The sequence below is a fragment of the Telmatherina bonti genome, assembly GCF_933228915.1.
Source record: "Telmatherina bonti genome assembly, chromosome: 5".
In the NCBI taxonomy this organism is placed as follows: domain Eukaryota; kingdom Metazoa; phylum Chordata; class Actinopteri; order Atheriniformes; family Telmatherinidae; genus Telmatherina; species Telmatherina bonti.
Genome location: NC_136623.1, coordinates 11,712,363 through 11,725,246, shown reverse-complemented (window position 1 = coordinate 11,725,246; position 12,884 = coordinate 11,712,363). Strand labels below are relative to the sequence as shown.

Below are 12,884 nucleotides of genomic sequence, written 5' to 3'. Positions count from 1 at the left end.
AAAGAACATAGATAGAAATGTGAGGAATTGTCTTGGAATCGGTTGAAATGTTTCCCGTTTTCTGTCTGTGAATGGTTTGCGTAACATCAGGACATTCTGCATTAGAGAAATAAAGACATATTTGCTTTATAAACCTAAAGAAAAGACCAAATAAAAACGTGTCCCAAACTCAACCCCCCTGAATGAATGAAAGTATTTTTAACGTTGGGTTTACAGTAATGTAACCTTTTTGTCTCAGTTTGTATTGGCCACGTTTCTATTTAGTAAAGATTTCCATCTTTCCTGAAGAGGAAGTTGCGTGTGAGATGATTATAACCAAGATAACCGTCTGGTCAGACTCGGACCAAACACTTTTTGGCCAAAACATAAAAGTTCATTTAGATCAACATGAAACACTGGCGAGTTTTTCTGGTGTCACAATAATGAACAATGACGACCTTTCTCTTTATTCTTGTAAGAATTGGTCTGATTGGCTGAAATCTGGTTTATTTCTGAGTCCCTTAATGTGTCAGCATCCTGCTAAATGTCCACACTGTCCCGGGGATGCTCATTGGTGTGTGTGTCTGTGTGTGCATTTATAGCGTGTTTATGAGTGCTTTAATAAACACATTGTATCATCTAGCTAACGTTTAAACGTTCTGTTTATTGTTAAACATTTTTGTAGCAATAAAAAAACCACCAGAAGCTTCTAAAGTCTTTCTGCAGAATTCAGGAAGTTTATTGCTAAGAAAACACAACTTTAGAAAAACAAAACAAACATAATGTCAAAAGTTTTAAATAGAAAACCGTTTTTCACTCAGTCACCACAAAGTGAAGCAAGAAATCAATCTAAAAACTGATGGATGGTTTAGACAAAGTCATTATTTTGTTAATAGTCTTTGTTTTTTTTCCTGCAACAGTCCGGCTGAACTGTTGTCTTTGCAGGTTTTCTGCTGATGCTCCTGCAGCTTTGTACAACAGGCTTGCTGTCACAACACTGTAAATTCATGTATCATTACAGAAGAATTATGAACATTTCCCACTTTTCTAATCCAGTAAATGTAGAAAACGTGTCAGTGGTGGAGCAGTTTTTCACCAGCAGTGTCACATTAGCTGAAACAGCTTCCAGTAAGTCAGAATTTTGTTATTTCAAAGACTTTGGCAACATGACAGCTGGAAGTTATGAAGGTCGGCCACAGACCCTCAGCAGCTAATGGATGTTCCTTACAGTTTGTGACTGCAGGATCACACACACACACACATTGTGTTCATCATCTTATGACAGAAAAGTCTGAAGTTTTAAAGATGAATCCATTCTGTAGAAAAACTGCAGATAAGACCATCACTTGAAAGAACAAATGAGTTCAGTTTGCTCCCTCATGTGGACACAGCTGACCTCTGGAGCCACAGGGCTGCAGGGCTCCACTGCGTTCCTGATATGTAACTGTTAAATGACTGCTGCCGAGGCAGAATGGAGATATGCATATATACCTTATGGCTACTGCATGAATAATTTATTACATACTTCAGTATGCGTTGTAGCATATAGGCAGTCACATGCAGAGGTGAGAGTCATTTAAGCTTCTAGATACTCAAGTCCTCAATCTGTGAACTGTGAAATTTAAAGGAAAGAAATCTTTTTCTTCTTTGCTGGCATTTAAAATTTCCACTTCCTTCTCATGTGAATGAGCTGAAATCCCGACAGCGGTTTCAACAGATCCAACCAAAGTGTCAGAGGAGGAAAAAGCTAAATATTACAAACTCTTGTTCCTTTGTGTACCCACATCATCTTTCCAAAAACAACTAAATTAGGAATTATGATGTTGAAAATGATGTAATTAAGGACGACGTGTTTGTTCACCAGCCGTCAGATGAAGGAACACCTTCCTTCATCCAGTTTTATGAACTGATCTCCATCTATTGGAGGAAAATGTGAGGCAGCTGTTATGTGTTTGGAAAAGGCAGAAGGACTCTGGTGGTGGAGTAGAGCTGGAAGGTCCACATGGAGATCAGGGTGGATGGGTTCTGATGGCTTAACGCTGCAAAATCACACTTTAGGGGAAGGAAATGATATTCTGTCGATGAATACTTCAACTTACAAACCTCTTTTATAAGTTGTTTATGAAGTCAGTGATACATGGTATATTTTGATTAGTGGTGGGACTCCATTAAAAAATTAATTACAGGCTTTGTAATTAACTCATCTCGATTAATCGCATAAAATTATTTACCCCAAAAAGCAACTTTTTTTTTTTTTTTTTGGATATATGTGACTGAACAGATAATACACACATTAATATAATATTATAAACTCAGCTCTAATAATGTTTAGAAAAATACTAATAATTTCATTTCTAGTCAAAATAGAAGAAATAGGAAAATATCTCTGGCCAAAACTGAACAGACTTAAAAGGAAAATGTCTTTTAAAGTGATTTAACAAACAGTCTGCGTCACTTTTAGCTTTTTAGATGCTTTTGTCCAAACTCTTCATTAACAAACATTAATATGTGAGAGTAACCCAGACTGTGTTGTGGCTTCAGGCTGGTCATGCAGCGGAGGGGATCACCTCCTGCTTTGACTGCAGCTTGAAGCGGGACGCCTCCGGAAGGGGGAGGAGCTTACGCAACAGAGGAGAGGGAATGTTCCATGCGTTTATGTTACTCGCCAAAAGTCTCCAATAACAAGAGGAAAAAGTCACAGGACTTGTTGATAGTTAGTTTTTTTTAAAATATTTGCTAAAAATCACTAAATATAACTCCAAACATTATAGCAGGACTCTGCAGCGTGCATCAGTGTGATCTGTGTTACAGGAAATCGTGCACTGACAAATGCTCTGCTAATAAAGAGGATCATTTTTTTAAGGCGCTAATTTTTCTGTAATTAATTGAAATTAACGTGTCAAAGTCCAACTCCTAAATTTGACATAAATTTAGTATATGTGTCTTGAATATGTGGCTTCTGCTCTTGCTGTCTGGCTGCAGAAAATAAAACTTAAGCGTTGTTTCTAACGTGTTCAGGTGCAACTGTCACGTCAGAGCTTATCTCGACACCTTTCAACACAAATAAAGTTTGTCCTCATAATCTTCTGGTTCCAAATCTCCAGAGAAATATGCATCAGATCAGTAAAACAACTCAGTCAGAGGGGCAGAAGGGTTCATTCTTTTTTGGGTTGAATAGGTTCTTTTGTGTTAAAGGTCAATTAAAAACCTGATGATTTTTACGCAGAAATAATCTGCATGATTAGTCTTTAAAATAAACAAGTAATCTGGTTATTATCAGAGAAAGAGGGGAGAAAAAGCACAAAACAAAGCAAATCCCATAATTGTCACTGCCCTGATTTGCTTTGTATTCAGTTACTCGCTGCAGGTGCATCTTGACTTCCTTCTGCTGTGGAGTGGCACACTGATGCTGCTGGGACTTCTTAGGAGTTTTTAACAGACTGGGAATAAAAGTGCAAACATGCTTTCAGGTGTTAGAAACCAGATGTAGAATCTCATTTAAAATGTAGTTTAACTTGACTTCCATGTAGGTGTGGGGTTGATGCAGAGGGTAGAAAGTAAGCAGCATTGTTTTGTCTCCTCATCAACGTGTACTTTCTGCTCATTAGGTTGTCGCTGCTGGCTGAGCACCAGGGCCTTACAGCTGGGGATAAACATTGTTCACAATCAGAAAGACTGGGTGTTATTCTGCAGCTGCACTGCAATGGGAGGACAGAAACAAGATTCATGAAGCTCAGTAAGACGGAAGCAGATGCTCCCACCGCAGATCAGAAAAAAAGTTTAATCAACAAAATTGATGCGTCGGTCTCACAGCGGAAGAAAAACACTGAATGTTGTGATTCTTCCGAGACTTAATACTGTAGGGAATGTGACTAATGGCTATCGATTATGGGTAATGCTGACTGCTTTAAGGGGAGGAGGTAAACAGCCGCAAGTCTACTGATGGTGTTATTCACTGAATCACAAAGCTGACATAAAGCACAGTTAGTAGGATCAGGTGATTGGACTATCTGCTGACTGCTGACACGAGGTGCAACACGAGGTGGTGAAACGTGTGCTTCACTTTCAAAATGAGGTCGTTCTGCAGGTCAGTGTGACTGCAGTCAGGGTAGCAGATGATGTACCAAAGAAAATGTAGTTCTTCTTGCTTTAAAGGTGCACATTGTTGGCATAAAATGAGTGCAAGTGCCTCACAAAGTCAACATGCCAAGCTTTTCTTTTTATTTTCTCATTTAATTTCTAGATTTTTTACATACAGTAGACAGAAATAAGAATTTTATATGAATGTAAACATGTATAAAACTTAAATGTCTCGCTCTTTTTCCACTCACAGCGTCATTTTTACATTTAAAAAAATGTCGACACAGCAAGGAAAATACTGGACTTAAAAAAAAAAATAAAAAAATTAAATTGATGTTGCCAATAAAAACAAGTCCAGAGTCAAAACTCTGACAAATATAATGTGTTTATATTTTGTATACAGATGTTAACGCAGTTGGTGTATGTATGTATGTATAGGCTTTATAGATGTATGCAGACATATGTAAGTATAGATGTATGTAAGAATTGTATGTGTGTGTGTGTATATATATATATATATATATATGTATATATATATATATATATATGTATGTATATGTATGTATATATATATATATATATATACACACACACACATACATATATATATGTATGTATATGTATGTATATATATATATATATATATACACACACACACATACATATATATATATATATATATATATATATATACACACACACACATACATATATATATATATATATATATATATATATATATATATATATATATATATGTATGTATATATATATATATATATATATATATATGTATGTATATATATATATATATATATATATATATGTATGTATATATATATATATATATATATATGTATATATATATATATATGTATATATGTATATATATATGTATATATGTATATATGTATGTATATATATATGTATATATGTATATATGTATATATATATATATATATATATATATATATATATGTATATATGTATGTATGTATGTAAGCAGGCGTCGACATGCCTATCACCTGGCCTTTTGGGCTTCTGATGTAGGCTTCTCTACCAAATACTTTAGCGTCAAATATGAGTATGCACCCCACCCCCCGCCTTTTTTTTTTTTTTTTTGTTGTTGTTGTTGTTGTGTGATGTTGTGGGACTGTGTTGGTTTGTTTGTTCTGGATACTTAAACTATGAATAAAAATAAATAAATAAAAAACTAATGACAAATAATCCGATGATGATCCATTTCTGCCTTTATTAGTGTTGTGGAGACTGCAGTGGTGTTTGGAAGCATCACTGAACACTAATGAGCACAGGTAATTACACGTGCTATTGATAGAAGCTCTGCACCAACAATGATGTGCAACTTCCAGCTATAAAGGGGTAACTGTAAAGTTGTCAAATATCACACATCTCTCTGCATCAGCAGATTAGATAAACAAGTTAATTAGCTGAAAAACGTTTGCATGAAAAGCTGAAGTCAAATTGGAACAATTTATTTCCCAGCACCAGTAAAACTGTTCCTATTTTGTCAATTAGCACTGCTTAGGAAATGATAATTGCTTTTTTTATGTGTGTAAAATGTTTTTAATCATATTTTATGAAGAGAAATATGCAGCTGTTTAATGACGAATCAGTTGCATTTATTTGTCTCCTCCGTCTTTTCCTGTTGGGACTCCAAACTGCTCAGAAGCAGTTTCTCTTGCATTTGTTAGAGCAGTGTTGTGGGGGGGAGTGATGGGTGTTGTTAGGGTAGCATCTCATTACCCGGCTAGCGTGCACTGGGCTCGCTGTTCTTCACAGTCTGTTCTACTCGCTTCCCTCCATCACTAACTGTCTGTCTGTCGCTGTTGCAGGAGCTGTTTGTCTTCGCGGGACCCTTACTGCATTTGGCTCAAGTCAGGCAGCTGTGTCACAGTCTCACCAGGATTTAAGTAAGTCTCTCACACACACAAACACACACACACACACACAGTCAGCGCTAACCCTTGGTTTGGTGCCACAAAAATCAGATGCAGGTTGACTGAAATCAGAGCTGCATCACTTTTAGGGGGAGTTACTTTTAAATGTATGTCAGAATCACTCATTTGTTGTGGCCTCACATTATCTGTGTCCTCAGTTTTCTCTCATCTTAACACCGTCTAGCAGGGCTGTGACGATATAATTGTGTTCCGATTGGATGACGATTTTTTTTTTGGGTGCGATTCGATTTAAATTGCGATTCTCACAATTCTTTGATATTGCTGATTTTTGTTAACTAAAACCATTATAAAAAATGTAGAAATCTTTTTTTTTTGCTCGTAATTTTTCTTGATTTCAATGAGGGAAAAACAACCCAGTAGTTAGATCATCATTCTGCTGCCAAAATGCCCAAGAAGATGAGTAAAAAGATCAATAAAAAATAAAAATGACCAAAAAATTAAAATGGATTTTTTTTTTTTTTTTTTTTTTTTTGAGAAAAAAAATTAGATTTTTTTAACAAAATATCGATTTTTAAAATTGTGAAGGAAAAAATCCTGATTTGATTTTTCGATTGGATTTTCCCACCCTACTGTTTAGCACATCTGTAATCTGCAGTTTACTGCTGCACCTTAGTTTCTGTAAGAGCTGTCATTCTTAACTTTAGTCCACAGCATGTGAGTCAGCTGCTGTTTTCTTGCTCATCTAACAAGGCGAAGATGTCTCGAACAGCACACTGACAGCAAGATTGCACCACATGCTTAGATTTGAAGACTCAATGAAAACCTCAGTAAAGGAAGAAGTTGTTACTTAGTTTTTATCTGGTCTTCAAGCTGATCGCTTCACACACGCTCAGCGTTGAAACTGCAGAATAAACTGGTTGCTGTGTGAACATGTCTACCTGTATTACATAGAAAAATGTTTGGACAGGCTTAAAATATAATTGATTGAATTCATTTAAAATATTTTTTGCCACTTTTCTATGTCAACAAAACTGATTTTTTTGTATTTAAAATTCCAGTTTCCGCTAAAGGGAAAGAAGTTGTAATAATTTGTTGGACCTGTATGGAAGTAAAAACCTCTCACCAGAGTTTTGAATTTTATAAACCTTTGATTTTATAACCCCTAACCCCAAATCATTCATTATAAGTATGTTTTATATATATATATATATATATATATATATATATATATATATATATATATATATATATATATGCTTCAAAATGGATATAGTCTCTGAGGACAATTATCTCATCTAAGAACAAAAGTTTTTTCTTTGCGTCATCATATCAAGCAGTTGTTGGCTGCTGTAGTTGGTCAGCAGGTGACCAACCAATCAGCATCACATGACCACTGCATGACGGTTCCATGTCACCCAGCATGGACTGGTTATCCTCGTGTGCCACATATGACACCCTAATTTCTGACCAAATTTTAGGTTCTTGTTTAGGACTGCCTAGTTTCAGCAGTTTGAAGTATTTTTCTTTTTTCTAACTTTAGTTTTAAATGAAATTTCAAACTGAAGAAATTATTAATAACATTTTTTTTCAGATCTCTAAAATTCATTTGAATAATTTCACTGCATAAATGCTGAAAATCCAAGATGAGTAACATCTAAAATCTGGTCCGGCTGATTTCTTTCCAGACCTGCTCGTGATGAATCAATGTTCATCATCACTTTATAGCAAGTTTTGCATCTTGATTAGTTCCCTTCTGTTTCCCTCCCACAATGTTTCCGCCATTATTTTCTGCCTGAAGTTCTTTATTGTCTTTAAGAATGAACCACAGAGGATCAAAAGTGTTCAGATTTGCCTCCTAATCAAACACATCAGTGGGACGTTTCAGCTGGTAATTTCTTCTCCAGACAAAGTGTTAATAATTGGAGAGATGAATCGCTGCAGTGTTTGGTCAGCCTGAAAGCACAGAGGAGGGCGCAGTTACATAAAGACATTATTAGTTCTGTTACTTGAAGTCTTAAAGAGCAGACTTGGAACTTTGTTAATAATGTGTAGCCAAGCAGAAACAAAGTAATACATTTTCTCACTCCCCCCTCCTCTGTGAGCTGTTCAGCACAGTGCATGGTTTTATGACCGGCTGCAGCATGTTCTCTCAATAATCAATAGCTAATCTAAAATTAGTTGAGTAAACAACATGATCGGAAATCCCTAAGACCGTTCCTGCAGTTTTTAGATGTGTCCTTTCTTCAGCACATGAATTGAAAAACAGATTTCCCTCATCTGTGCAGAAGCCTGGTAAGAAGGCGACGCTGTGATCCAGGTGTGTTGGAGGAGGAAACCATCCTGTTCAATTCTTCACAGTGACTGATTAGTTTGAGTCAGGTGTGTTGGAGCAAGGACATTGAAAATAGGGGTGGGAAAATCAAATTGAAAAATAAAAAATCTGGATTTTTTTTTTGCTTCATAATCTTAAAATCGATATTTTTTTAAACAAAAAAAAGTTTTGTTTTTCACATAAATAAAAATAATCCATTATAAAATTTGTCATTTTTATTGTATTTATTGATTTTTTTATTCGTGTTCTTGGGCATTAATGCAGCAGATTGATGGTCTGGCTGCTGTGTTGTTTGTTCCTCATTGAAATCAAGAAAAATGAGGAGCAAAAAAAAGTTTAATACATTTTTTTTGTTTGTTTTTAGTCTACAAACATCAGCAATATTGAAGAATTGTGAGAATCACGATCTAAATCAAATCAGCACCCAAAAAATCTGAATCGAATCGGGACAAAACCATATTGTCACAGCCGTAGTGGAAAACCTGAAGGATTGTGGCCCTCGAGGACCGAAGCTGATCTGAAAGTTGCAGGACAGTCGCTCATCAGGGCTGGATTTGGGCACCAGTGCTCTAAAGGTTCCCAAGCTGCTGTTGGTGTGGTTAAAAGTTCCACATTATGAAGACTAACGCAGGAAGGCCAGAGTTCCTACTTTGTTGTTGTTGTTGTTGTTGTTGTTGTTGTCAGCAGTCAGTGATGTAACAGCAGCAGTTTGTTTATTTATAGAAACTGTATACAGCTTCATTTTCCTCTGTGAAAGGAAGGAAGAAATAAAGAAAGAGAGAATGAAACGGGAGCTATTTTCAGTTTACCAACAAAGATGGACTGAGGAGCTGCTTACGACACAGAGCAGAGGGGGAGCTGCTATGAAGCCTGTTATTGTTGCATCTGATTCACTGGGTTTGCTCAGAAGTCTCAGCAGACATGTGATTCACGTGCTCCACAGACCACGGCTCCGTTTTGTTGAGGGAGATAACTGGAATCCTCGTGGCACTTGAATGTGCAGGAGATCGATCATAACTTACATATTTTTTTTCCATTCGCTTCCTCTCGCCGTCTTAAAGCTCACATCATTAAATCAGAAGTGATGCTCTTCTGTACATGTTCAGGGTGAAAATGTTTGGTGGAATCTCACCAGCAAAAAACTCCTCAGTTATTTTCTTCTTTCCTTCTCACTTTGGTTATAAATTGGTGTGTGTGTGTGTGTGTGTGTGTGGGTGGGTGGGTGTGGGGGTGCGGGTGGGGGTTTAGTTTTGTTGTAGACCTACATCTTGCTGCATTTAACGTCCCAGTCAGAGTTAGAAATGGAGAGTTACAAGCAACATCGACTGGTTCCCAGCAGATTATTTTGATGACTGAAAATGTGCAAAACTGGAATTATTGCATATCTTCTGCTTGGCCACCCAGACGTATTCCTTTCCCTGCCCTCGCATGGACAGAGGCTAATGGGATTTCATTTTTAGCACGTTTCTGTGTGCACTCTGTGTGTGTTGTGGGAAGAGGCCGGTGTTTTAGGTCTTGTTCCTAAATCATTATTTCTGTTTGGTGTTCAGCTGCTACATGGTGGCAGGTGGAATGTTTGCTTTGTTTTTATGTTCATACCTATAATAAAATATTATTTGGGGAAATTAATTCATTGTCTTTCTTGGCGAGACATGACATCCTGAAGGCCTTTAACATTGTGGTTACCAGGCAACCAGCTGTTCAGCTTATCCTAGCATGTAATGGGCTGAAACTGGCTTCTTCCAGGTCTAACCCAGCAGAGATGTGAAAATACTGGAGAATTGTCTGTTTTCATGCTTTATTTCTCTGGAACATGCAGGAAAACCAGTTGGTCTTCGGTGATGTGATCGGTTGTAGTTCAATCTAATAAACAGATGTTTCACTCAATCACCCGCTGAGAACGTTTTCCAGAGAAGACACCCGAGTGTTACAAAGCATCTGGCACATCGTTTTAGTTTCTATCCATCCTTAAGTATGTTAAACTTTGACAAGTTTCTATATATGAAGAAAAAACTTCAGACATTTAGTCTTTCGTATAATTTTTTTCATGTTTTGCTTTTGAAATCAAACTCAAGATCATTTAAAAAAAATATGGTGGAAACAGAGGAACTGATTGGCCAAGAAATGTTCCAAACACACCCTGTTTTAACAGGATTATTTGTCCTTTTAGAAAGGTTTATCATTACTTTGTGCAGAGCTTAGAGAGAAGTGATGCAACTAATCTGCAGTGTTTGGATGTTAAATACCGTGGAAGTTGTCCTTTCAGAGAGAAAGCTTTGTACAAACACTGAGCTGCTTGCCGATGCCTCTCCGCCGTTTAAACTTAGGTTTAGAGTGATTGTTGAGTTATGATTCGGCGACTGCCACCAAATGTTTTTCACAAGCAGGATAAGATGTGCTTCTGATGGGGAAGAGGAAGCGCCGATGTGGCTTCCCGCTGGCGAAGCCCACAAAGTTCCTCGCTAAAGTTTGATTTATGAGTTGCGTTTAGCGTACAGGACAGAGCTGCAGCAGAAAGCAGCGGACCAGAACCAGAGAGAGATCAGCCAAGAAGATCCTGTCCAAACCCAACTACGGTGTCTGTCTCCTGCCAGAGAGGGAAAAGAAAAGTAGGTTTAGAAAGGAAACAGCAGGAAGGGGAATGAGACACCAAAAGTGGGGACGGAGGAATGCATATTAAAAAGAGAGGAGATGGAGGGTTAATGAAAGAGTGTAAAAGTGTGAGTCCAACATGTAGAGCATCTGTTTTTCAGTTAGGTTTTTTTTTATTTTATATATATATATATATATATATATATATATATATATATATATATATATATATTCTAAGAAAACAGGCTGCTGCTGAGAGAGAGACTTCAACATCTGCAGCATCAGATTTCTGACCTGCGTTAAGAGTTATCTTTTATACCACTGAAAACAGTTGAGGAACAGCAGCTAAAGGAGAGAGAGGCCGATAAAGGGACGGTGATGGGATGGAAGTTTGATATGAAGCAACTCAAAAGTCCTCCACCTCCTGGGACAACCTCCTTTTACTCTCGTCACTCTTTTCATGGACTATCAGTCTCTCTTTTCCTCCCCAAGAGTCCTTTCTCCTTCAGAGGTGGCATAAATTTTAATGACTGATTTGTGACATGTCCAAAGGATTGAAGGAGAGGAGCAAAGAGGAATCGCAGCCTCTTTCTGTCTCTCTGTCTCTTGCATTGAAAGATGGGTTTCATTCCATCTCTGGCTGTGTAGGTTTTCTCATTCATAATGCATTTGACAAAAGCACTGTCTCCCGAAACCAAAGACAAACGCTTTAGACTGGAGAAACGGGTCAGCAAACTGCAGGGGATGGAAACGCCTTTAGATGAGGCTACTTTGGATAAATTGCTTTATAATAACAGTTTAATTTAGTTTTTGACTATTTTCTGACATCCGCACCTTGTCATTGGCACCCACCAGGTTCCCTACCATAATAAACAGGGCTGTGATGTGCTTTCGCCCTGATTTGATTCAATTCCGATTTTTTTTTTTTTTTTGAGTAACTCTTAACTCTTTCCCGTGACCCTTCATTGGATTAAACGTTCAGGATAATGAATGAATGAATGAATCAGTCTAATCAATATGTCAATATGTCTTTAATATGTCTTTAGTGACAGGATATGTACCACAATCATTTAAAACTGCTGTAATCAAGCCTTTACTTAAAAAGCAATCTCTGGATCCAGAGGTGATAGCAAATTATAGACCTATATCTAACCTCCCGTTTATGTCCAAAATTCTGGAGAAAATAGTTTCAGCTCAGCTACATGCCCACCTGAGCAGAAATAATTTATGCGAGGGGTTTCAGTCAGGATTTAGAGCTCATCATAGTACTGAGACAGCATTGGTGAAAGTTACTAATGACCTTCTTATGGCCTCAGACAAAGGACTTGTGTCCGTACTTATCTTGCTTGATCTTAGTGCTGCATTTGATACAGTCGATCATAACATTCTGTTACAAAGACTAGAACAGGTGATTGGAATTACAGGTACAGCGTTAAGCTGGTTTAAATCATATTTATCTGATAGACTTCAGTTTGTTCATGTAAATGACAAGTCCTCCTCCCAAACTACAGTAAGTCATGGAGTTCCTCAAGGTTCTGTACTTGGACCAATACTCTTCACACTATATATGCTCCCTTTAGGCAAAATTATTAGACAGCATGGAATAAACTTTCATTGTTATGCAGATGATACTCAACTATACTTATCCTTTAAACCAGATGAAACAAATCAGCCCAATAGGCTACAAAATTGTCTCATAGACATAAAGACTTGGATGTCTAGAAATTTTCTCCTCTTAAACTCAGATAAGACTGAAGTAATTCTCGTTGGATCTGAAAAACTCAGAGCTAAATTTTCCGGTTTTGTAATGAACCTGGATGGCATTACTTTAGCTTCCAGTGCTACAGTGAGAAACCTTGGAGTAATATTTGACCCTGACCTGTCCTTTGGCCCACATATTAAGCAGGTTACTAAAACAGCCTTCTTTCATTTACGTAATATAGCCAAAATTAGGGACATTCTGTCTCGGAGTGATGCAGAAA

At 37.1% G+C, this 12,884-nt stretch overlaps 1 protein-coding gene across 4 annotated transcripts in view; it reads left to right on the top strand.

The window, feature by feature from the left end:
• sema6cb (semaphorin 6Cb) overlaps positions 1-12,884 on the top strand; it is a 166,432-nt gene that overhangs the window by 127,884 nt on the left and 25,664 nt on the right. For all 4 annotated transcript variants that reach the window (XM_079240098.1, XM_079240099.1, XM_079240096.1 and 1 more), the window contains one exon: positions 5,913-5,990. In XM_079240098.1, coding sequence (XP_079096224.1) covers positions 5,913-5,990 — 78 coding nt within the window. The remainder of the gene's footprint in view (positions 1-5,912; positions 5,991-12,884) is intronic.